This window comes from Equus quagga, chromosome 1 (assembly GCF_021613505.1).
Source record: "Equus quagga isolate Etosha38 chromosome 1, UCLA_HA_Equagga_1.0, whole genome shotgun sequence".
Lineage (NCBI taxonomy): Eukaryota > Metazoa > Chordata > Mammalia > Perissodactyla > Equidae > Equus > Equus quagga.
The window spans coordinates 155,220,812-155,247,878 of record NC_060267.1 but is presented as its reverse complement, the minus strand read 5'-3'; the positions used below and the strand labels follow the sequence as shown (position 1 = coordinate 155,247,878).

The 27,067-nt window shown below is 38.9% G+C and overlaps 1 protein-coding gene across 9 annotated transcripts in view; it reads right to left on the bottom strand.

Moving 5' to 3' along the window:
• NEK10 (NIMA related kinase 10) overlaps positions 1-27,067 on the bottom strand; it is a 216,797-nt gene that overhangs the window by 47,346 nt on the left and 142,384 nt on the right. For all 9 annotated transcript variants that reach the window (XM_046644179.1, XM_046644190.1, XM_046644185.1 and 6 more), the window contains 4 exons: positions 25,048-25,261; positions 12,401-12,584; positions 12,221-12,307; positions 10,696-10,750 (listed from right to left, as the gene is read on the bottom strand). In XM_046644179.1, coding sequence (XP_046500135.1) covers positions 10,696-10,750; positions 12,221-12,307; positions 12,401-12,584; positions 25,048-25,261 — 540 coding nt within the window. The remainder of the gene's footprint in view (positions 1-10,695; positions 10,751-12,220; positions 12,308-12,400; positions 12,585-25,047; positions 25,262-27,067) is intronic.

The following is a 27,067-nucleotide window of genomic DNA, read 5'->3' as shown; positions in this document are numbered from 1 at the left end:
ATTTTATATTAAAAACAAATAATATCTTAAGTTTTATGCATATTATTTTTCTATGCCTCGATTCTGCTGTCTTAAAAAAAGAAACTATAGTTTTTCCTCTGCAATGATTTTTGCATTTAAGAGGGTTATAGCTTTCTTAAAGTTTCCAGTGTTATTAGCATTACTTGTTTGCCCTGTGCTAAAATTCTAGATTTCCTGATCATTCTGCAAGTTGGTCTCAGTGCCTAAGGTGCGTGGAGGTGACCTAAGACCCCACCAGGGACAGTCATAAATAACCTTCAACTCTATTATTTCCACTATAATTTAGAGCCAATTTCTTAATAGTTTTCTTTTGGAATAAAATAAGAAACATCTGTGCCCTGACTAGCTGTAAGACCCACACTTCAATCTGATGCAATCCAACAAAATTAATGGAAGACTCACCACACTTAAGGCACATGATAGTCATTTGTTGAGTAGGAATGAATATAGGGATTCAAATAGAAACAAACATGACTGATAGTTCTCTTACCCCAACCCTTTCATCTTAATCATAGAAATTTTCTTTTCTTTTCTTTTCTTCTTTTGCTGAGGAAGATTCACCCTGAGCTAACATCTGTGGCCAATCCTCTATTTTGTATGTGAGCTGCTGCCACAGCATGGCCACTGACAAGTGGTGTAGGTCCATGCTTGGGAACCAAATTCAGGCTGCTGAAGCAGAGCATGCTGAACTTAACCACTAGGCCACCGGGTCTGGCCCTAATCATAGAATTTTTGATACACACATGCAACAAATACATAAGTTATAAAGCATAACAAAATTAGCACTCATTTACTCACTACTCAACTTAAGTACTAAAATAATACCAAAATCTTTTTATCCAACTGTGAGTTCCTTCTCTATCCTTTTCCACTCCTAACCCTCACCAAACCAGCCCTATCTTGACCACATTATTTTTTCTGTCACATTCCCAGCCCATGTTTCCAGAGCCTTGAAGAGTAAATGAGACTCACCAGCTTCACACAGTTAATATTCTCTCCCTAGCCCTGGGATAACGGCCATGTTCAAAGAAAGAAAAGGGATGGCCCCTGCTCTCAGAAAGTTCAAAAAGGGGCATAATCTCAGCAGTGCCATATGTGGGCAGAACAGGTCAGAGCTGAGCTGAGGAGGAGAGCATCTGTTCCAGCACCTCAGATCCTTGCACACACACTACACCCCAGCAAGCGCAAGTGAATAACCCTGTCCTTTAGCCTTCTAGACAAGTCCAGCACTGTCCAATAGAAATATAATGCAAACTACAAACATAAGTTTGAGTTTTTTGGTAGCCACATTTTTAAAAAGTAGAAATAGGCTGGCCTGGTGATATAGTAGTTAAGTTCCCACACTCTGCTCTGGCAGCCCAGGGTTCACGGGTTCAGATCCCTGGTGCAGACCTACTTACTGCTCATCAAGCCATGCTGTGGTGGTGTCCCACATACAAAATAGAGGAAGATTGGCACAGATGTCAGCTCAGCGACAATCCTCCTCAAGCAAAAAGAGGAAGATTGGCAATAGGTGTTAGCTCAGGGCCAATCTTATGTGCCAAAAAAAAAAAGTAGAAATAAAAAAGTGAAATTAATTTTAAAAATCTGTTTTATTTAACCAAACATATGCAAAATATCATTTCAACATGTACTAAATATAAAAATTAATGAGACATCTTACATTCAGTTTTACATTTAAATTAACAGTAAAATAAAATTTAAAATTCAGTTCCTCAGCCACACTAGCTACATTTCAACTGCTCAAGAGTCACACATGGTCAGTGGACGCCATACTCGACAGAGCATTCCAGACTTGTCCTTAGAAGGTGTTGGTCTCTGTCCTCATAAACATTATGACTCAGGTTAATAATCACACCACATAGCTGCACAGTGCCTCATGGACCCCATGTCTTAAAAGTTGAATAAAAATGTAACTTGCGGAAAACTTTTATTTATAAGTTTATGGGTTCTCTTGATAGCTGATAACCACTCACATGCCAAGGTAACTAGATGACTATTCCAATTGTCCTAAAGAATCCAAAATTTCAAAAATTTTTCCATATCAAAAACTGTGCTAGTGGTTTATGTCAAAGAGATCATCCTGACAATGCGGAGTTGCTGCCAACTGTGCTACTCCTTTATATAATTCTAAATTCCTCATTAATAAACTTTAGGGAATCCTTTAAAAAAATCACATTCATTCATTCATTCAACAAATATTCATTAAGTGCTCACTATGTGTAGGCACTGTGCTAGACCCTGCAGACGGGATGTGAACACTCCCTAAATTCTTAGAACTTACAAGATTACATAAATATAGCAGAAAAACTGTTAACTTCTCTGGAAATTATACCACAGATCACAAAAAACACAGTCATCTGAAATTTCAAAATAGAACCGACTCATTGTAACCAGAAATGACAACATTTAACTATACAATTATTGGGTTCACAGACGGACAAAAGATTGAAATTATGCAGAGCCCGAGGGCAGCCTGCCTCTAGATGAACCAGATTGAATGTTTATGTCCAACAGAACATTATGGCTGCAGAAGATGGTTTCCCATAACAGTGCAAGCTGGAAAATAGACAGAAATGGTTTAACACAAAGACAACATTCCAGAAATGTTTTATGGTGAAAAGGCTTAACGTAATGAAGCTTGTGTCCCCTAAAAGTTTTGAAATGAGCACTTCAGGCTGATGAAACAGAATTTCAGGGAAATGGAAAGTTTCAAAGAATTATTTGAAAGGTCATCACTTTTAACTCTTCAGATCTGGTGTGACTTCATCCAGAATTCATAGACCAAAACAGAAATTGAAGTGGTGAATACGAATGTTAGCCTACAGCTTCCACCCCAAACCACTACAGGTAAGGTGGAGATTGGAGGTATTAGCTTTGCAATTTTTTAAATCAACTTTTCACTGAATTAATTCAATTGTGGGGTAAATTACTTAGGTAATTATTTTTTCAGAGGAGTCCTGGCCATGAAGGAGGTGGAGTTATAGAATTTTATATCTTGTAAAATTCTTTTAAGTATATCTCTGAACCAAGGAAGTATTTTTACATGCTTGTAAGTGCATTACATAATTTAACTCAATGGTTAAAAGTAGTCAATCCTATTTGATGTTGATAAAAAGAATAAATATTTAACCTTATGGAATGAGATGCTTGGCTTACAATATTAAGATAATACCTTCTGAGGCTACTGCAACCACACCATCTGAGCTAACTAGCATTTTACAGCGTGGAAGTCTCTTTCAGGTAGCAACATTCATAAACATGTCCCGTGTGAATAGGTGACATGATGTAGGGTTGTATCCTCCTGTTCAGGAAGGGCTTTTCGTCAATCTATAATGTGAATGGAGTCGTTATCACTTCAGGAAAGTGGTCGAGTGGGGCCAGGCTGGTGGTGCAGCCATTAAGTTCACATGTTCCGCTTTGGAGGCCCGGGGTTTGCCAGTTTGGATCCCGGGTGTGGACCTATGCACTGCTTGGCACGCCATGCTGTGGTAGGTGTCCCACATATAAAGTAGAGGAAGATGGGCACGGATGTTAGCTCAAGGCCAGTCTTCCTCAGCAAAAAGAGGAAGATTGGCAGCAGATGTTAGCTCAGGGCTAATCTTCCTCAAAAAAAAAAAAAAGAAAGAAGTCGTAGAGAGCTCTTGTGGCTTTCTGCTCGTACTTCAGTAACAGCTAGAAACAAACAAGCAATCAACGACAAAAGCTTAGAACTGTCACAGGAAAGGAGTAAGGTGGTCTTACTGGCAATAAGTGGTTTTCTGTAAGACTGCTTGATTGTGACATTGGCAGATAGGCCAGGTAGATCCTGGCGAGTAGTAATCAAGCAGTATTTATTCAATTTAAGCAAAACTAGATAGGGATCATGAAAACGGGGCGGGGGTAGAGAGTAGCTGCACGTCAAAATAAGCAAGACTTCTGCTAAAAGGAGGCAAGACCCACAGGTCCTGAGATTGCACAAGCGTCTTTCAGGTTACATGTATGATACTGGATGGTCACAAACATCCACAATCATCGTTATATATGAAGACTAGAGTCAGGCGCACATCCTTGAATACAATTATGCACACACTGATTTATCAAACAAGTTGTGAACACAGGCATCTCTGATATCAAAACATCTGATGTCTCAAATCAGCCTACCAACTCTACCCTGTTGCCTTGGCAACAGGATGCAAGCAGGCATGGAGAAATCTTGTTGCCTGAGCAACAGGATCTTAAAAAAATGTGAGGGGGGTCCCTTAAGCTGTGACTATGGCAAAGGCTGTAGGTTCAAGCCAGTAGGTGAGATTTCAGTCCTATTGTAGTGAGAGAGAATTTGTGCTAAGATAATAGTCATTCATCTATTAATGAACAAGTATTTGTGGACTGGCACCTATGTGCAATACGCTGTGCCCTAGGGAATGCAAAGATGGACCAGGCATAGTCTGGTATGTGTCAGCACACAGTAATAAATATTAATTGAATGAATCAACAGATGTTTCCAAGACAGGCATAATAAAGTAACAAAAGCTGCCCAGGACCTGAGAGTAGGATAGCTAAAGAGGTTAAAGCCCTGGTGTGTATTATCAAATTCCACTACACAGAATAATTTATTTGTAAATTGAAACAAAATTCTAAAGATTTTTGGATTAGAACTATAAATATATATATTGAGTGAGACTATAAAACCCAGACAGAGGGGGCCAGCCCCGTGGCCAAGTGGTTAAGTTTGTGCACTCCACTTCAGGGGCCTAGGGTTTCGCCAGCGCGGACATGGCACCACTTATCAAGCCATGCTGAGGCGGCATCCCACATGCCACAACTAGGAGGACTCACAACTAAAAATACACAACTATGTACTGGGGGGCTTTGGGGAGAAAAGCGAAAAATAAAATCTGTTTTTTTAAAAAAAGAAAAAAACCCAGAAAGAAACTGGTAAAGGTCAAGTCCATTCTTAAGTCTTTCCTAGGAAGCAGTAATGGAGGCAGGAGACTTTAGATCACTTAGATCATTGAAAAGGATTAAAGTCGGAAATTTTGAAAGTCTTAATTATTGAATTTTTCATTGCTTTTTTCTTGACAACCCAGCTTTTAGCTAATTGTCAATGTGCACATAACATCAAACAAACATTAACAATAAGGATATTTATTTCATATGATTACTTCAAAGTAGATAATATTTTGTGAGAGTTTGACCATGCAAAGTGAATTCCGGGGGACCGCCCGATGGCACAGTGGTTAAGTTCATGTGTTCCACTACAGCGGCCCAGGGTTCCCCAGTTTGGATCCCAGTGCAGACCTACACACTGCTCATCCAGCCACGCTGTGGCAGCATCCCACATACAAAATAGAAGAAGACTAGCACAGGTGTTAGCTCAGCAACAGTGTTTCTCAAGCAAAAAGAGGAAGACTGGCAACAGACATTAGCTCAGGGCCAATCTTCCTCACCAAAACACCAGAAACCAAAAAGTGAATTCCATTTTCCTTCTTACTCCTCATGATTTCAGAGATGCACACATCAAAATTAAAGATGATTTCCACAACCTTATCATTCACTTCAACCATTCTCAATATACATGTGGAGTTCAAATATCTCAAACTGGGAATGTAAAACTGGTACAACCACTCTGGAAAACAGTTTGGCAGTTTCTTAAAAATTTAAGCATACACCTACCATATGATTCAGCCATTTCACTTCTAGGTGTTTCAAAGAAAAAAAAGTGTGTGTCCATACAAAGACACAAATGTTCATAGAAGCTTTATTTGTAACAGCTAAACACTGGAACTCAAATGTCCATTAACAGATCAATGAATAAACACACCACGGTATACGCATACAATGGAATGCTACTTAACAATGAAAAGGAATGAATTAGTGATACACAAAACAACATGGACGGATCTTGAAACAACTATGCTGACTGAAAGAAGTCCGACAAATAAGAGTATGTACTATATAATTCCATTTACATGAAATTCTAAAATGCAAACTAATCTACAGTGCCGCAAGCACCTCCATGATTGCCTTGGGTAGGAAGTGAGGAGCAGGAATGAGGGGCACAAATGGACATGAGGATACTTCTGAATGGATATGTTTACTATCTTAATTGTGATTTCACAGGGATATGCATCCTCAAAACTTACCAAATTTCATATTTTAAATATTTAAGTTTATTTTGTGTGAGTTATACCTCATTGAAGCTGTTAAAATAAAATAACTTCTCACATTTTCATTCGAGAAAAGTTATTCAAATAGATCATCACATGATCCGTGTGCACTCACTAAAAGCAATAAAAAGTGCAGCAGTAAATTAATTTTCGCCTGCTTTTTGTTATTTATTAGATGGAACTTAAATGTAAGTCAGATCTAATTATCTTATGGTTCTACATCTTCAGAAGAGCTATCGAGTAGGATAAGGAGCCCAAAAGAATTATTTGTTGGCTTCTTGTAACTTTTGCTAAATAGTTTAAAGAAGAAACATGGACTTCTAAGAGTAAAGGGCTGGTTCTCTCTTGGTCTTGCCATTAATTATATTCCTGAAAAACATTTCATGATCTGAGGATGGCTTGGGTCACCGGGGTGCCTCCAGTTCTGATGTCATGTTCCCTTTCATCAGCCTTGAGACTTCAGTACTTTTCTGAGAAGGCAGGAGCTGCCCTTCCTAGTTTCATTTGCTTGCATTTTATCCATTGGCCTGGCCCCACTGCCCACGAAAATCTATCTCAAAGTTATTATGGAGGTACCCTTATTCTTCAGCAGGCAATTGGCTTAACTATAGCTCCTGATATCTGAGATGACCAAAGTTGAGAGTTTATACTTAAGCTGTCTTTATGTACTATTCAGCCAGGGCCAACTTTGCATTCTAAACTCTAGAAGCCGTGCTCAGGCCAAGTATGCACTTCTCTGTGGCTTTTTCTCATTGGGACCAACTCCCTTGTTTTAGGAGCCAATAAGTGTCCCCAAGGTGGAGAGCTGCCTGGAGTCTCATTGTGACTGTTCTATCATTTAATACACAGTATAGAATAGCCAAAACTCTCTACAGCCTTGATTTTCAATTTATTTTTATTCTATTATGTAGTTTTGATTTTTTTAGATTCTAACTTCTCACTTAGCTTCTAAGTATTTTGCTGGAGGGGTTTACATTTCACATTAATAGACCAAGAAACCCAGGAACATCCTAAACAAATTAGATTGCAAATAACTTTAGCCTTGTTTAATGCCTTTTAAAGAATTATAAATACATTTTAGAGTTGTCTCCTTTTAATTCAGAGAAGCTCTGGGGATTACCTGGAAGGAAGTCAAAAACTTATTTTCTCTCCTCTGATTTGGCATGAATCATTGGCTGTGTTTTGTCATTTATTTTCTTCTCAAGCCTGCCCTTGTCTCACCATTACACTCCGAGTTCCTTGAGAGAAGAGAGCTTGTCTTAAACCAACCTGTGTTCCCTGGTGACATGTCACGCTGTACTTCACACTTGGCACAGCTTTGCAAATATTATTTTAACTCAGGTCTTACCACCTATTCATCTATGTATGAAACTTTCTGATTCATCAACCACCAGCCATTTTCCATTCTCCACCTGTTGACTTGGTCGTTAACCCAAGTTAAAGCCCATATTGCAATACCCCTGTTTCAGCGAGCTTCAGATTGAACTTCCCCTTTCTGTTTATTCTAGTTCACCCAATTTGCTATAATGTCTTTACAGAATGACTAGCTTTTAAAAACCATTTCAGGCTCTAAAACACATAGTACATATGTTTCTTTTGTTTTTTAAGGTTTGGTTGTCAACCTGAATTCTTGCAAATGAGACAATTTTCCATGAATCCTTTTAGAAAAAAGAACTAGAATTACTTGGCAATGCTAAGATTCCTAAACGCTAAGAAATTTCTATTTTAATATAAAATTCTCTTATTTGGGGAGTACACCCATATGTCATAATTTATTTTTGTACTAAAATACTTGTTTTGCATCTCCTCTATACATTTAAGCAATTTTATATCACTGAATAACATATCTAATAATAGAGTAAAAGCCTTTTGATGATCTTAAAAATATAAATAATCACAAACCTTAAAAGGGGGTAGTTAGATTCCAAAGTGCACTTGTTAATTATTTTGGGGGAGAGCACATGGAGCATTTTCCTACACAAACACTGTTCCAGGCAGTGGACAGACTTCCAGACCAGCTCACGAAAGTCTGTTGAACTCATGATGTGGTTAAGATAGAGAAGATCTGATGCCAGAGTTGGGGAGGGCACAGGCACTCCATGGTAGCATCCAGACCCCCAGCTCCACAGCCAGGCTCACATCATCTACTCCTGTCCCCTCACTTGCTGGGCTGAGCGAGCAAGAGCGCCCATGGTTCCAGGCTCCCGTGTGTGGCTTCCTTGTCTGTGGCAAGAGGAAGCTGAGCTGGTAGGTTTGCAATGAGAAGCCAGAGATGGGGGATGGGAAGGATCTGCCATCCCTGTGATGCCTCAAGGGTCTTCTGACTCAGGTCCCAAGTCTCCACAATCACCCATTCTGGTTCTCCTTAGGGTTTTGTACTGTTTCTCTTTCCCCTACTCTCTCTGTTACCTCTAACCACTGCTTCTCTGCTCTTTGGCCCACTAAAGAACATGATGAGGTCTTACCAATTTTCCTAAATGACCCTTCCGGTAGATTATGACTCTGATAGGTTTTCCTTGGGGGGTTGTTGCTAGCAACACCAGAAAAGAATTAGGAAATTAAAAGGTTCTACCTTGACCATTCCTGACTCTCACATGAAAAAGACAAAGCTATCAGTCATGTTATATGTTCGACTAAACAAAAAATGATTTTCTACATGAACCTTCCTTTGCCACCTACCCGAACCCCTCAGGATTTTGCTAGGCAGGTCCCTCATTCTGAAATTCATTTCCATTATGCTCTTCCCAGCACCCTCAAACCCAGGGGTGGATAGTTCTTCCATTTGGGCTCCCAGCACCCACCCCTGCTCCCTGTGGCAAGAGCCCCCGATGGACTTGAAGTGGCTGTCAATCAAGGAGCTCAGCTCTCCCCACAACAGTAAAAAGGGCCTTGATCCAAGCCAGGACAATCTGACTCTCTCTCTCAGGACATTGAATCCTAAGAAAGGTGACACAAAGACTGAAAAAACAAGCTGGAGCTCATTCAGCACAGCATCAGTGCCTTTACAAGCCTGCCAGGAGCACCTCCTCCACAGACTTCAGGAGATGACCTGGCTCCACTCCCTTCTTAAGCTTGATTCTCTGGGTTCCTAATTATGTGAGACCCCCAAAGCCTTCTAGTGAACCCCTCTGTTGCATAAGTCAGCTGGAGTCAGGTCCTTTTGCTTGCACCCAAAAAACCTGACTGATAAAGCACACCCACAGCCTTAGCATTTTTACCTGAATGCAGTCATTTCTATAGCCAGGGTGCTCCATAGCTCTGAAGAGTGCCGACTGGCACCACCACTTGCGTGTGTTCCCAGCCTCAACTAGTGCCTTAGCCTCAGAGCTGTTTGGCAGTCCTTCTGCCTGTCCCTGCTCAGCTCCTTGCCCATTTCTATATTGGTTCTTCCTAGTTGACCACACTCCCCAAATCTAGACCATCCTTTCAGCAGTGACTGTGAATATCATCTAATAAACAGAAACCATCAAGTATAATCTTCTTTAATATCCCTCTTCTCTATTTTTCTAGCTTAATTTTATCTTTATCTCCCTTTCTTCAGACACAGAGAAAGAGTTGTGTCTTCATCTTTCCCAGGCCCACTTTCTGGCTCTAAGCTACACTGCAACTATACCCCATCATTTATCTTCTTCCTTCTTCAATCTCTCCTCTCCATCGGCTGCTTCTCCTCAGTCCCAATCACCCTGTAGTCATCCTGATTCTAGAAGGCCCTTCTCCATCAAACATCTCCCACTAGCCAATTGTCCCAGCTCAGCGCTCACTTTCTTCAATTGCTCCCCATTCTTGCCTCTGTAACTTCTAAAACCACAACAATCAGGCTTCTGCTCCCACCAACTCCACCCAATGCCACTGAAACTGCTCTGACGAAGGTCACTAGGGACTTACAAAAGGCCAAATCCAATAATTTCATTTTAGTCTTTGGCCCAAGAGTTAACTACTGCAGAAACTGCCAGTTGTTTCAAAATAATAATTTCTTCCTTGTAAAACAGAATCCCCATTATTCCATTCTCCCTTGTAGCTAGATGTGGTCATACGACTAAGTTCTTGCCAATGGTAAGTGAGCAGAAGTGATGAACACAACCTGGGTCATATCCTTAAAATGAAGGGATGTGTCTCCACTTCCCCTTTCTACTTCCTGCTGGCTAAGATGTGGATGTGATGTGGTCCACATTTGCCATGAGGATGAGACCTATACCCTGGGGACACAGAGGAACAAGATATAAGGAGCCAGGGCTCCAGATGACCTCATGGAGCAAAGTGCCCTACTCCTTGGTCTGTCCTTGAGCTCAGAAAGACTAACTGATTGGCTGAGGATCACAAAACTAAACTAAAACCCAGGTCCAAGTTTAGTACTCTTTTCAGTGTGCTGTTTGGTAAACTACAATCAGTTCTGGGCGAGTGGGCTCTAACGGCCTCTGTTACCACGTGCCTACAGTAACTTCCAGTTATCAGGTTTCAGTTTAACCACCACCAACTCAGCTCTGCAGAGTCTAAAAATATTTCTAGGCGCTCAGTGTTTACATACCTTGTTTGGGATTGTCTTTCTCCTCCTGAAGCACTAAAACTTCTCTTTAAAATGCCTGAAACAAGAAAATAAAAATAGCTTCACATTTTCCTGTTGCAAATTTTTTGTCTATTTAAAAAAAATAATGCTGCATTCTATTATCTGAGCAACTGTACATACTATGAAGACTGCCCTCCATTTATAAAAGCATCAGCCAAAGTATGATGTTGTAAATTGCTATTTACTTGACAGGTTTGTTTGAGGGCCTTTTTCCAAAGAAAAGGTGCTAAACAGAGAAACTCTGTTATTAATAGCTAACAAAATACAATAATATCATCCATGTCATAATCACCCTAAAGCCCTTACAAAGACAGCTACAAGTTACTACACGCAAATTTAGGGGTACAACTTTTCCTTTCCTCCTTCCCCACTGACCCCACCATTGTTACCCGAGATACACAACACTGAATTCATCTCAAAACGGTCAGTAATTAACTGCTTCTAGAATTTGCTACATCTGTTTGTATGCATGAATACTTTTTCTGTATAATATTAAATTTCAAATCAAGATATTTTATCTAGCAGGCAGGAAGGTACAAGGAAAACAGAGCAGAGTGTTGGAAACGGAGATTGTCCCAGAAAATCTGGAACATCTAGTCACCATTTTGACGGATCAATTACATTTGGAGTGGGACAGAGAATGAAGCTAAGTCCCTAGGGTTCTACTCTTATCCTTAGGGAGACTATTCTAAAGCCTCTTTTATGAGATTTTCATTATCTAGTCATTGATGAAAGGGAATGATTTATACTTAATTTATTTCAGAGTATTTCGGTATATCTTATTTAATAATCCATCAACTTACTCTTTTAAAAGAATTATTCTTTTCTCTCCATTTTCTATTTTAACTTCTTTTCTTTCAGTTTCAGATTTGAGTGAATTGAATCTTATCTTTCTTCATAATCTTTAAATTTTATCTATGTACAACTTTTCTTTTCTTTCCCATACCCCAGTGTGACTGTTTTCTTTACTGTTTCAGATTAGGAGTCAAGATTAACATATGGTCTAAATTTATATGTCATATATTTTCATAGTTCTAAACAATTAAAATATTTATTTTATTTTAGTGTTTTAAGTATAACATGTCCCTTTACAATAATGTAAATAAAATTATGCAAAACTTAGTCTACACCAAGACTAATTTCTTCTCCAAGTTCTAACCCCGACCAACAGATTTATAAAAAGGTCACTTCCATTATTCTTGTGGTTATTTTGTCTGTCCCCAAATTAGTTATCTCCACTCCCCAGTCAGAACCTTCATTTGCTGGTAGAAATAACGAAACTATTCATTTGACAGCTGAGGCAATGCAAAACCACAGTGCTGGTTGGCCTTTGGGTTCTGTCAGAGTGACAGACACACCTGTCCTAATTCGCATGGCACCCGGAACACAAACCTCTGGGTTATGTATGCAACGACATTCACTTGACTCCCAGTGATTCCCAGACCACTACCTGCTGGAATTGCACAAACTGGTAAAGAAAGCTTACTGAAGGTCGATTCTTTCAAAGGGCTTGAACTGGAAATGCTGGAGTTATCTGAAATGTCCAATTCATCATCTAGCTCTGAATATATATCTGCACATTAATAAAAAAACAAAAAGCAAATGAACCTTGAAGCAGAAAGGAGTCAAGAGTGCATTCATACTGCCACCCTTTCACTAGAAATACCTTTGTCAATATTTTCCAAGTTGAAGTTATCATCTGGCAGGATTTCCTCACAGGCCCTGTCTTCATCCTTACCACACGGGGCCTGGAAGCCTTCGGGGGGCAGGTCTGCGCTTTCTGAAAGCTCACTTTTCAGGCTGGCTGCTCCACTGCTGCTGCTACTCAAGCTTGCCTTCTCAAAGGCTTCCTGGAAAGAGAAATTCCATTTTTAATAGCCTCCTCTTCTTTCCTTCCTTCTGCGGGACACAAAATTCATTAGAACATATATTAAAATCCTTAAAATATCATTATAAATAGTTTGTGCTGAAGTGGCACTACACTTCCGCCTGTATGTCTGTCATAGAATCCATTCAATCCATAACTACAAAAGAAGTAGGTCCGCAAGTCACCGTGCGACAAAAAGGAATGGATGTAGCAGGATGCTTCGTGACAAAGATACGTGCAATCTGGTGAAAGAAATCACAGCACTAAGGAATAGATGTGTATCAATGAAGCCAAAATTTCTCTCCTTTAAGTTAGTTTTTAAATAATTGCTATCAAATCTTCTTGGCACAACAGTGGATAGGTAAGGCTTAGTTTCTTCAAAGTTCCACCTCTTCCATGCTCTTCTTTTTCTGTCCCAACCCACAGATCGTTCTTCTCTAACTATCCTCAACTAAAGACATGAGAAATTTACATAGACATAAACGTTCAATTTAGAGCTTTCTCCTCCTTATGACCTTTTTATTCTAAACAAATCATCTACTGCCCTATTCTAAAAACCACAACTGGCATTGACAACCCTATAAGGACTATATACCCAACAAGTGTCAATGCTATCAATGTTGAAAAAAAAGATAAGAGATCATTTTTAAATTGAGAAAACTTTTTATTGCGTTGATGGAATCAGATGCCATAATCCTTATATCTCTAAAACTAGCAAAATTTCAGCAAGGGCTTTGTTTCTCTTAAGAACAGGCATGGATAAGACATCAGAGGAAGGCATTTTCTGTGAACAAATGAAGAGTGGGGAGAGGTTGTGATTCACCAGACAGGCAATTCCAGTCTTAAAGAGGTTTGACTTACAGCCAGCATCCAAGAACAAGTTGGGTTGCAAATCAACAGTCATTTAAAACTGCCAAAATCACATCCTTAGGTAATTGGGTGTGTGCTTAAATTCTGATAAAGGAGAATTCACATTCTGAAAGAGATGCTTTTTCAGATTCTATAAGCATGGAAGGTATGCTAACATAATGTAGAATGTGTAGTTTGTTTTGGTTTAAAATCTCTATTTCTATAATCTCTTGCAGCAGCTTTTGCTTCAAAAAATTTATAGGGGCTGGCCCCATGGCCTAGTGGTTAAGTTTGGTGCGTTCTGCTTTGGTAGCACAGGTTCATGGGTTTGAATCCTAGGCACAGATCTATACCACTCATCAGTCATGCTGTGGTGGCGACCCACAAATAAAACAGAGGAAAATTGGCACAGATGTTAGCTCCGGGCTAATCTTCCTCAGGAAAAAAAAATATATATATATATATAGTTTTTGAACTTGCTATAAACCACATGCCACTGCAGACACATTTTCCTGAGTGTGATTTCTAGAGTTTTTCCTTGTGAGTATTTGAGTACCCAACTCATTATTCAACTCAGCTCCTTGAAGAACTGGGGGCTATTTTAGTCCACCTGAAATCCTTGGTACCTTGCATATAGCAAATTCTCAGTAAGTAGTTGCTGTTGAGATCAAAGGGAGAGAAGGACCAGAAAAGCAGATGAATTCCCTTATAGGATGAGTAGGTTTTGTAACTTCCATTTTTTTATCTTACCCCTTCCTCCAGGAGCCTACATCGTGAAGGTTGAAGGGACTATTTGGGGATGTGCCTATGAGTAAGAGCAAACTTCTCCCTTCCTTTTTCCCCTTTGCACTTAGGAAAAGTTGTTGAGCTCATCTGTCTTAGGGATGACCAGCCCAGCAATGACAAGGCGCCTCTGCAACCCAGCAGGCACTGGTCAAAGGCAGAGATGGTTAGATGTTTTCAGTCTGAGAGCTGAGGCCATTAAGACGTTTTCAAAAGTTGCCTCCAGCAAGTACATAAACCTATTCAGGAGAGTTAGGGGGCAAAAAAAGTACAACCTTGGGGGATGGAATTTGGCTGCTGTCAGATTTCTTACTATCTAATTATTTAAGATTTTTCTAGGAGTAGGAGAGGGAGTTAACTAGATTTTTTTGTCAGCTGCATCTCCTAGGAATGAAAGGACACACTCTGTGTATCAATATGGCGCAAGGAGAAGACAATGTAAATCAGACAATAAAATTATCACTGATACGGAAATCATCACGATAATAGAAGACGCTTCCTGCCACAGTGCTGGTATAGGCACAATTATGTTTAGCTCAGTTTTGCTCATTATAATGTAATTTTTTATGTGTGCAGTGGATCATAATACATTTTCTGTTGAACAGCTATTCTAACAGTAACAGACCGACATTGCCCAAATTAACTGCGACAGTAGGGAAAGAATTAAGAGAGACTATTTTATTAAAACTAGTGCAATTTTTAAAATTGCCCAGAATGTTAGTTTTATAAGGAAAGAGAGAGAAAGAAAAGCAAGAAATAAATAGAAAGCATAACACCAGCTATATCGTGTAGAAGCTATTCATATCCTATCTGAGTTACATCTTTACCCAGTTTCTTCCATTTGTTTAGTTAATAACTGTGACCTTAAATACATAAATTTAGGTCTATCCAGCGCTTGACAGAAATTCATTTGGCTGAGGTGATCTCTTTTCAATAGCAAACTACGTTTTCTGCTTTTCATGGATGATAGAAAAAAGAAAATTCAAAATAGGAGACAGATCATTGGCTGCATATTATTGTACATAAACTTAGTCCCTAAATTTCCAAGTGTTAACAAAAAAAATCAGTCAGTGTGGTCAGATGGCTGAAGGGGCCATGTAGACCCAAGCCATTGCTGAGTGGACTTCCCACTTCAGCAGGTGCAGTGAGATGTTCCTCTCCAGGAACTTACTCTGGGACACTTGGCTTTGCCACCACAGACAGGTGGGTTAATGACACAAGCCTGGAGCATGGTGTTTCACTATGGTAGCTGGAAATCTTTCAGCTCCAAAGTTGTTTGGTTGACGCCATTGTCTACTTTCACTTATGAAACCCTGAAGCATTTCCCTTCTCCTGTGCCCCACATATCAAGTAGAAGAGCAATATGTTCAATTTAAACCAGAACAACTGGTGTCTGGGGCCCTGAAAATAGCTAAATTTATAAATATTATATAATAAAGGAAAATGTTCAAGTTTGGATATTATTGTTTTACTTTGAACTTCTTAAAAATAATCATACAAAGCTAAATATTTTGCTTTAATATAATTAAGTGCATATAATTATCATCCCACTATTATCACGACACTCACTCTCTTAATTAGAATTTCTTAAAAGCACAAAAACACAGTAATGAACTGTCACTAAATTAAATAAATTAGAAAACGAATTGTTTATTACAATTCAATCTAAAATTCCAATATCAAATTTACCATGCTTGATAATGTTTCACTGCTACTCCATAACTAACCTAGTATCTGCTGTGGGTTCTCTATTATTCCTAATTCAAAGACAGGTTTTCTAGAAGCAATAATGCTAACAAAGATGAGGAGAAGAACAGTGTCATAATCTGAAAGTATCGCTTATTGAAAATACAGAAGATACGGTCTACCTCAAAAATTACTGACCACCATTTTATCTGAAGGCTACAGATCAAAAAGAAAAAAAACTGAATGTATGTGGTAATATTTCCAAAAGCATTTCAGAAGAGGCCAGAATCAGGTAATTCCACTCAAAATATAGAAGAAACAATGCACAGAGAATCAGCAGGGGGCCAAGTTTTAAGACACTCTGATTTAGATTTCCCAAAAACAAGAAATACAAGTTAAAAGTGGCAACGCTGAAGACACTAAAGCGCATGGAATTAGACATGAACAATATAAATGAACCCCCCAGATTAGAACCCCACTTACTATTCAATTTTTAACACAGAATTACATAAAGAAAGGTTAACTCTTGTTAAATCGTACACTTAGCACATGACATCCAAATAGCAAAATGATTAAATGCCAGTGGAGAAAGAATTAAAAATTAGGAAAAAAAAGTCCCCGTCTTCTTTTGCTTGGTCCACTGCAATCTTCTCTCAAGCAATCGCACTACTTCCATTCCACTGTCGGCTCTCAACGGTCTCTTTCTACACAGCAGCCAGATCTATCATTTTAAAACATTTATGTCACCCCCTTTCTCTAAACTCACAGCACTCAGGTCTGCACCATGGACCGTAGACTCCCCATCTTCCACTCTCTCTCCCTGTCTCCCTGCTCTCCAGCCACACAGGCCTCCCTGCTTGCTCCCTGAACTTAGCAGGCATGCTCCCACCTCAGGATCTTTGGATTTGCTGTTCCCTCTGCCATCAGTCTTGTGCCTCCAGATATTTGCATGGCTCACCCCTTAATATACTCAGCTTCTGTTCAAATGTCACATAATTATGGAGGCTTTTCCTGACATCCCTCCATAAAATAGCCTGTCTCCACATCTACTAATCACTTTCTGTTACCTTGCCTTCTTAAATTTTTGTCCACAGCCTCAATATATTTTTATTTACTTATTACCTGTCTTCCTCCACTAGGAAGGGGGGGGTCTTCAGCTTTTGTGTTCACTGTTAGATGACTAGACTGGAACAGTCCCCAGAAGAGAATAGATGCTAACCAAATTTTATTAAATAAATGAAATAAAAGATTGATTTTTCAAAGTGTTGAGCAGCTCTTCTCCATGTTAAAACAAAGGATAGAAATTAAAATTATAGCATGATTTTTTGAAGAAATTGGCAAATGGATTGTAAAATTAATAAGGAAATGCAACAGACCTAGAATAGCCAAATCAAATTTGACAAAGAAGAATAAAATCAAAAGACTTACACAACCTGATTTCAAAACTTATTCAAAAGCTACAATAGTCAAGACAATGTGGTATTGGCCTAAGAATAGACATATAGATCCATGGAACAGAATAGAGTTCAGCAATAGATCCACATGTATATTTTCAAATGATTTTCAACAAAGATGCCTAGTAAAATCAATGGAGAAAGATTAGACATTTTAAGAAATGGTGCTTGAAAAACTGGATACCATTACGGAAAAAAAAAACTCAATTTCTTAATTATTCTATGCACAAAATTAAATCAAAATTAATCACAGACCTAAAAATAAAAGCTATAACCATAAAGAATTTACCAAAAACAAGAGGCTATTTTTGCAACCTTGAGATAGACAACGATTTCTTTAACAGGATGCAAAAAGCACTAACAACAACAAAAATTAGCAAAATGAAAATTTAACAAAAATTTCTGTTTATCAAAAATATATCATTAATAAAATAAATAGTCAAGTCATTGACTGGGAAAAATATTTGCAACACATATGTTTGACAACAGAGTCATATCTGGAATATATAAAGAACTACAAATCAACAAAAACAGACAAATAGTTTGATAAAATAATGGGCAAAGATTTGAACAGACACTTTAAAAAACACACAAAGAGATATATAAATGACCAATAAGTACATATAAACGTGTTCAACATCCTTGGTTATCAGGAAAATGCAAACTAAAACCACAGAGACACCCTTTTACACCCACTACAAAGGCTAAAATCCAAAAAACTGACATACCAAATGTTGGCAAGAATGTGAAACAACTGGAACTCTCATATATTGCTCCCAAAAGTGCTAAGCAGCGTAATTTTGGAGAACTGTTCGTTAGTTTCTTTTAAAGTTAAATATACAACTACCTCATGACCCTGAAATTCTGTTCCTTGGTATTTATCTATAAGAAAAATGAAAACGCATCCATAAGAAGACTTGTACAAGAAAATTCATAGCAGTTTTATTTATAAAATCCAAAATCTGGAGACAACATAAGTGTTCATTAACAGGAGAATAAGCAAATTATGATATATTCATACAACATAATATCTAGCAATATAAACACATTACTGCTATACACAACAACATGGATGAATCTCACAGATGCTAAAGAATTCAGACGCTAAAGATAAATACTATTTGATTTATATGAAATCAAACAATAGGCAAAAGTAGTCTCTAGTGAGAGAAGTCATAACAGTCTGTCGATAGGCAGGGAACTCTGTGAGAAGAGGCATGAGGGAACTTTCTGAGGCGATGTACATGTTCTGAATCTGGTTTTGGTGGCAGTTGTACACGTGTCAAAAGTTATTGAACTAAGCACTTAAAATTGTACATTTTATTCTGTGTAAAGCATACAGCAAAAGCGGGTGTCGGGGGGCAGTCTCGGGTGGATGTAAGAATTTTGTATATATCTATGTGGGAGCTGATAAGGCATTGCTTTATTTTCTTAAACCATAACAAGTAGAGAACATTTCCACAACAAGTCATGATTTTTCCTGATACTTCTTTCACTGCATCATTACTTGTTGCATTTTCACAGCCTTGGGGGAAATTCAGTCAACAATTAACCAGACAATAAAAGCAAACATGTTCACAGAAATATTGTCCTTTCAAAATACATCATTTTCTACATGGCTTAATTTAATCTCTTAGCTGAGGATTGCAGACACACGCCTTTAGTGGTGTGCTCAGCAATTGTAAATGACATATGGTACAATAAAAACAAAGCAACTCAGATAAATAAATAGTACATTCTTTAAAATTTGCACTAAGAAAATGAGAATTGGGTGCTTGCATATCTGCTCAATTCCTAAGTGGTCAACTTTAAAGATATTTGAGAATTTAAGAAAAATATCAAATGCTTGTCAATAAAGTTTGTGAAGAACATATACAGATTGTATCAGAAAACCACAAGAGGAATTTCACAACAAAGAAGTGAAATTATGAAGGGTTTGTGAACTTAGAAAATAATCTTTGCTGATATGTGCTCTACTAGCTGCCTTGTCCCCCAAAGTAGATGGAATTTAAGATGAAATTACATGTGCCATATTTCAATAGTTTGACAATATCAGATCATCATAGAAATCTTTCTTTTTAATTCACCAAAAGCTTCGAGTAAATTACTAGCTATATGAACATTTACTTATCATCTTAAGCAGGGTATAATTTATCAAGGTCAGATGCTATTTTTTGAAAGATCATCTTGGTAGAGATGGTAGAGATCCATCAGAGAGGACGGCTAAGGGAAGATGATTCTAGATAACCTAGGGGGAACGGATTCAATCATTTGGCAGTTCAAAGCAGAGCTGAGGTTTCTCTGAGATGAAAAAGAAATTATATCTGTGGACAGCAGCTTCAGCTGGCGCCCAAGAGTTCCATGCCCTTTCTGCCAGCCTGTCCTATGGATTTTGGACTTACCTAGCCAGCTCCTACAATTGTGTAAGCCAATCCTTGCAATAAATCTCTTAACATATTTCTCCTACTGGTTCTGCTTCATATATTTTGTGTAGGACTGTCCTGCACATGACATAATATTAACATCCTTGGCTGCTGCCCCTTAAGTACCAGTAGCATTGCGATAAACAAAATGACACTCCCTCCACACACACACACAGTTCCTAATGACCCCCTGTAAACAGCGCAGAGGTGGTACACTGAATTACTGCTAGGGGTGAGAAAGAGACTAGAAGCAAGAAAGTTAGATCTGGCAATGATTCAACGTGAGATAATGAGAGTGAGGATTGAAAAGATAAGATGGATTTGTCAGACATTTCAAAGAGAGAATTGGTAAGAGCTTGCTAATGAAACAGATGTAGGACTTGAGGAAGAGTGAATTGAAGAAGGTGTCAAGGTTCCAGTTAAGGTGATGAGGGGTAGAACACAACTAGGTTAAGGGAAGAGAATTCATTCACTGTGGGACTTGCTGAGTCTGAGGTACCTGTTAGACATACAGGTAAATGTCCAGTTCGAAATTTAGGTCTGCCACACAAGAGAGGTTGTGTGTGAAAGTAGATTTGGAGGTCTTCATAAAACACGCGTGGAAATTATGCTGTAAAACACATCCCAGTGTATTTTGCCTTCTTAGAAAATTTTGTGTACTTTTCCTCCCAGAGCCTTTATACTATGTAAGACCAGGCCATGAGGCCGAGGCTTATAAACCCAAGGTAAGGCCTGGATGAAGAACACTTGGGGAAAAAGAAGGACATGATGGAAGGGCAACTTCTGGCAGGGTGGACAAGGGACTGGGAAGTCTTTCTGAAGCTCAGAGAAGGAGCCTGATAGGAGGATAGAAGATAAGAAGGCGGGTGCAATCATCTTGTTTTTCCTCTTCATACCCTCTCCAGCAGAGGTGAACCTTGGGAGTGGAGTAGGGAAGTTGGTAGAAACACACAGGATTTCAGGGGGCAATCTAGGTGCAGCCAGAAAAGGCTGGAAGCTTTAGAGAAGCTTTGTGATCATCATGACACTATATTCTATGGTCATTTAACATAAGGCCCATGAGGGTAGACAACTTGTGTTCACTGTGGTATCCCTAGCACCTAGAACAGTGCCTGAAACCCAATAGGCACTCAATAAATATTTGTTGAATGGATAATTGAATGACTGGCACCCGGGATAGAAGAGCAGTAAAGGATGAAGAAGGTGCCTGGGATGGCACGGCTGACACAGTGCTCCCCATTCCCAGTTATTTCTCCATGGACTGTGTGTGACAAGGATGGGAATCCAAAGCTCCCGAGTGCCACACTGGGAATATAGAAGATGGCTGTAGTGCTGGCAGGTGAGCTCACTAGGTTGTCACTGCACAGCAGGCCACACAGAAGTCAGCTCAAACTAAGGATGTCAAGGTAAGTGCCCCAAAGCCAAAAAGATAGGTTTACCTCATCTAAAGTCAGCAGAGCCAAAAGAAGAAGCATGCAGAGCCCCTGGCCCTCTTCCATCAGCAAAGGCATGCCTAAGCTTCCTCCTGCAGCCAGCTGCCATATTGGGAGGAGGAAATGGAGAGGAGAATCCTTGAAATGGGAGAGAAACTTTTAGACCAAAAGAGACTGATATAAGCGATAATGGCTACATCCATCATTTTCTGCCATCAGCAGGAATAGGATTCAAAACAAAATGATACATGATTATAGAAAATAAAGTTCCTATTTTGCACAATCAATTTTTACCCAAATTCATATGAAATGAAAAACCTTGGAGCTGGATGGAGCTCACTCAAGGGAAGAGCAAGAAGAGAATCAGAACATCTAAATTTAAGAGGCCAAGGTTGGAAGAGAAAATAAGAAAAAGTCACACTGCAAGAACATGCTTCTCTCCTGATTCAGTCTTCCTGGGACAGTCAGCTCTGCTCCACTGTACACATAGGCGTATGCTTGATTCACCCATATTAATATAAGTCTAAAGCTGGATCCACAAAATCACAATAATCTGAATGAAACTGAAGTTTTCCGTTGATTATCCAGATTTTTCCAGGCTGGATTTTTTTTTAACACTCATCCTTGTATTTGTTGGTGAGGATCTAAGCAGCACACTCTAGAAATGTCTGTAACTAATTTTTCTGTCTTAGATATACCATAATACCTAAAGAGTAATTACTCTGTGTGTTTAATGCATTGTGTACAGTGCTCAAATGCTAATCATGATTTTGACTATTATAATGCCATAATATCCTCTATATTACAATAGCCTTTTATTGTCACACATTTCAGAAAAATTGCACTTCATTTTTCTCTGCTTGATTCTTACCATTCTTGACTCTGTGCTTTCCTATGATCTACTTGAATTATAAAAATTAGAAAGCTTAACATTCTTCAAAAGTAAAGTCTTGCTTCACTTTCCTAGAGGATAAACCACAGTACACAGGCATTAACTTTATTAGTGAACACTTCTCTGTCTGTGAAATATATATTAATACCTGTCTTCACCAGCCTGTTTTGAAAATTGCCATAATTAAGAACAAGCTAACATTTGAAAGGAAACAGCATTCACCCCATGAGACAGGAGCAATTAATGTTTCTTATCAATTATTTGTTTACTTACTAATTTGCAAAATTTCTCCAATTCACAATGGATCTGCTTATGGGTGCTGGGACTTCATAAAGTTTTCCTGAACCCACTAATTTCTCTTTCCTTTGACTATTATTTATCATTGCATTGTGTAATTGCATTATTGATATTAACTGCTCTGGGAGAACATCCCACTATATTTGAAATGAAACAATCATAATACCATAATACTGCTTAAGAAAAAAAGAAGCATAAAATTTTGCACCTATAATTTTTCTGCGGGCAATGGCATAGATGTAAGTTTTAAAAAATAATAATTGGTACCCAGTGAGGATAATGCCAATTAACTGCATGCTGTCTTTTGACGAAATGTAATCATATTTCCCTTTCAGTTCTTTAACAAAGCTGCATTTTTCCCTTTTAGTTAACATTTGATTAATCTTTAAATGAAAAACAGTATACCTAAAATAGTGCAAAAGAAGAAGGTATTTTATGGCTCTTTTAAAATAGTAACATAAACTTTGCTTTGAATTAAAGTACTTCTCTATAGTCCCTATAAGACCGAATGCTCCATGAGGGCATTGAAGATGGCTAGTAGCAAGTGCTGAATAAGTGTCTATTAATCACACTGAATAGCATACCTGGATTTAGTACTAATGGACCAGTTAGTACTAGATTAACAAGTTGCATCAGCAAACTATTCTTCTAACATAAGCAGTGCTTATTTTATATAATTGATGCTATCTTACAACTTATGCCACTTTTTAACTGGCATAGTATATTCAAATACATTAACTTATTTAATCCTACTGCCCTCTGCAGTAGGTAATATCTTCCTCCTAATTTATAGATGAGTAAAGAACCCCAGAACCTCAAAACTCCCTCATCAACTGTAGATTTCTCCCTTTGTTTTACCCAGTCATGGTCTGAGAACTATATTTCTACTGTTAAAATGGCCCTCCTAATACATATTGAAATACTGATGGGCAAAATGATATGGTATCTTGGATTTGGGAGTGTGTAGTGGGTAGGCATAGAGTTGATACCGACTGGTCCAAAGCAGCAAATTATTGAAGCTGGGCGATGGGTACACAAAACACTCTCTTTACTTCTATAAATGTATGAAGCTTCCACAAAAAAAGAAAAAGCTCAAAAAAAAGCCGAAAAGTAAAAATAAATAAATAAATAAAATGGTCCCTCTCAATGTGTTTTGCTAAAGATAAGAGGATTTCTGCTGTTAGATTTTAAACTGACTCCACCTACTCCCACATCAGCTACATGAATCTAATATAAACTGACTCTTTCATATCCAACCGGAAGTTGGCTAAGTAGCTTTGCAGTGCAGAACTTAACAGAAGGCCCCGAATACTTAAGATACATAGAAACGGCCACATCTCTTGCATTTCAGTTTACTGGCAATGCTATATCTGAACACAACACGACATCCATAGAATGATGTGTTTCTCATTGTTGCCTACTTTTTAGGAAGTCAGGTCGTAAAATAACAAGCAAAGCGTGCTCTGTCTCCCTGTGTGTAAGATTTTACTGTGCTCTGAAAGAGCTGTAACTCCAAGTTATATGCTCCTAAATGTAAACTGAGGCCTTAGATAATCACCATGGATTGTTCTCTGAAATTACAGCCGGGCTTGGCATTTAAGGCAATGAAGATGACTTTTCCCCCAAAAGAGAACTATACTGAATCTTCAACTTCTGGATTTCAAGTACACACCAAACAGTAGTGCCTTCTTCTAAAGAGAAAGCAGTTCACTGGAAATGCTGTTATTCAAGAAATTAGAACTGCCTCTTCTTTGAGACCAACTTTTTATGTAATTTTCCCAGGCGAGGCAGAGCAGATCTTGACGGTCCTGGAAAGGAATTTAATGACTGAGTACCCTAACCAAGAATGGACGGTATGGCCCCACTGCCTTGGGCCCGCCCCTGGGAGGGAAGACAAGACTGTTTACTAGGTTGAAGGGCCCCTTTCTGGATGCCTGCTGGGGGAGCCCAGAGCATGAGTGAAGGACAGGTCATGGTCATGGTACAACAAAGGCACAGAAGAAGAAAAGTGAGAGACAGCAGCAAGAGAATCACTGGCACAATCACTTGCACATGAAATGTGTAGCTTTGGCATCCCTTTTTAAGTTATGCTCAAAAATAAATATCAAAATAATTTGAAGGTTACTGACAAGAAAAATAAAAGCACATATTCCAATTTGAAGCAATGGCAACACTATTACCATCACAAACAGTATTGAAAGCAATGACACAGAGTAATAAGAAAAAATTTTAAGGCAAATATTATTTCCTTCTCTAAATTAACACACAATATTTTAATCCATATTCCTAAAATCAGATTGCTGAAGAAATTAAATATAAGCATTCACTATTTATACAAAGATCATAATATAAACTCAAAGAATTGCTAAGAAATCTTTTTGATACCTCTGGTTTTTTAATAGATAGTAAGTTATGGGCTAGTTCTTTGGGAAATGAGTTATACTGACTTATTTCAATTTTAATTACAAGATATAGAAATGGATGCAAATATAACTATATAATAATGAAATATTACATGTAGCAATTAATATTTTCCTAACTTAAGATAAATTTTCCTTAAGACAAGCATGAACAACTTCAGACAGCCTATTAGAGTGCCTCATGAAGAGACTGAAAGATTCGTACTTACTTGAGATAGCAGAGCCAGCTCATGGTGACACGTGACAGCGTTCCGGTTGGCTTCCATAAAATACCTCTGCGTGCGCCTGCGTTCCCGTTCCAGCTTCTTCTCTAAGGCCAGCTGAGATGTAGATAAGTTGTCTAAATACTTCATCATGACATCTGATATCATGGAGCTGACTTCTACAATATCTGGGCGGGCTTCTGCATCAGGAGTGAGGCACCTAAGAGAGAGAAGCTAATTACTGCACTCTGGTCAATGTCATGACCAGGCGATGGGGTGTGGAGGGTCAAGGCTAAATTCCACTGTGTGTCCATCGTAGTGTTTGCACCCAAGAGAACCTAGGGCAAGCTGGCATCAAGCATAGTTTTGAAACCAAGACTTCTCAAAAGGCATTTGGAAAGTTTGGGAAGGAGAGGGAGCACTGTTCTCTTTGTCATTGGGCTGGCAGGCAAGGGCTGCAGGCTGAGCATGAAGCCGCTCCTCAGGTCTCAGGATAGGCGGATGGGGTCATCTTCTCCTAGCTGAATTTGTTAATTTTCTAAAATCACTGCCAACTCACTAGTCAGTGAAACAAAGAGTGATCCCAATAAGATAGGCCCTGACGATCATCCCTGGGGCACCAAAAGGAAGGCTGGTTTCTGGGAGGTCACAACTTATTGGCCTTGGCCTTTTCCAGCTGTATAGTGGCAATATCAACACAACTTGATTAGTGAGAGTCTTACAAAACAGGAAGTTCTAAGAATAAAACACAATCCAGTTACTTGGAGGTTTAAGACGTTTGTAGTATTTTTTTTAAGCTGCTAATTTGACACATTGCATGCTGATTTTTCTGTGATTTTGGAGGTAGGAAATATCAATCAGCCTTTAGAGAGTATTGTTCATGCCACAGCTAAACACTAATAGAAGGCTATTCTAGATGCCTGTGGAACCAATTATCAAGATCATTGGTTAGCATGCCTTAAATACTTCTGGCACTCACTATAACATTTTGTCTATTTTTTAAATTCAAATTCTCTAATTTCACTCAAGTCATGTGTGCTTCTCAATAAAACTTAACTTGTTCAGACTATGAGAAAAAGATCTAATTTTTCACATTCTGTATTTGATTTAGCAACCCATAGGTAATACAACTCTCACATATACTGATATCTCCAGGCAAGATTTAAGAATTATTACACACAATTATTCTTCACAACAGAAGTCAAAATAAACTCTAACTTGTTAATTTGCTAATTATTTTTTCTTACTGAGTTTATTAACCAAGAGTAAAATACACACATCTTATTCAGATTTTAAGACATAACTTTATCATTTCATGCTTTATCTTTATTCTATTTCTTTTTAAGTCTAAGGCAGTGAGCTTGCACTATGGCTGTGACAGGCATTTATACATCTGCTGAATTCATATTTAACAGTTCAGTCTGTGCACCTATCACCTACGAAGTAAGGCAGGAGATTGTCGAGATAGGGCCAGCTAGATAATTTTAGGGGTGCCCAGTGCAAAATAAAAATGTGAGGCCCCAGCAGGGAGTGGGGAAACTAATCTTCACTTCCCACAGTCCACCATCCCAACTGATGGTAGACAGACGACTCACAAGAGATTGTAACCTCCGTGCCCACAGGACACACTTGGTATCCGGTTTGGAGGTGGGCAAGAGGCCTCCACTGAGTCACCCACTGAGCATGTCATGGTGCTGCCAGCCTGGTCAAGGATTGCCTCTTCTTTGCCGGACCCCAAGACTCAGCAGGGCACATGCTCCACGCTGACCCTCTCCTTACCTGCATCCACACACTGCCAGGGTAAAAGTGGAACACAGGCCTCCCCTGCTGATGCACTGAATCACCATACCAGGTAGAGAGCAGCAGTAAGGATGGGCCAGGGACAGGGAGATGGAGCTGGAGGCCAAGAGGGGCCCAGGGGGCTGGGAATGGATCACTGAGAATCTATGCCAGGGAGGCAGAGGGAGCTGGACAGACCAGACAGGAGCTGAGGCTCCAAGCCCCCAGTGCACACGCTCCTTATCCC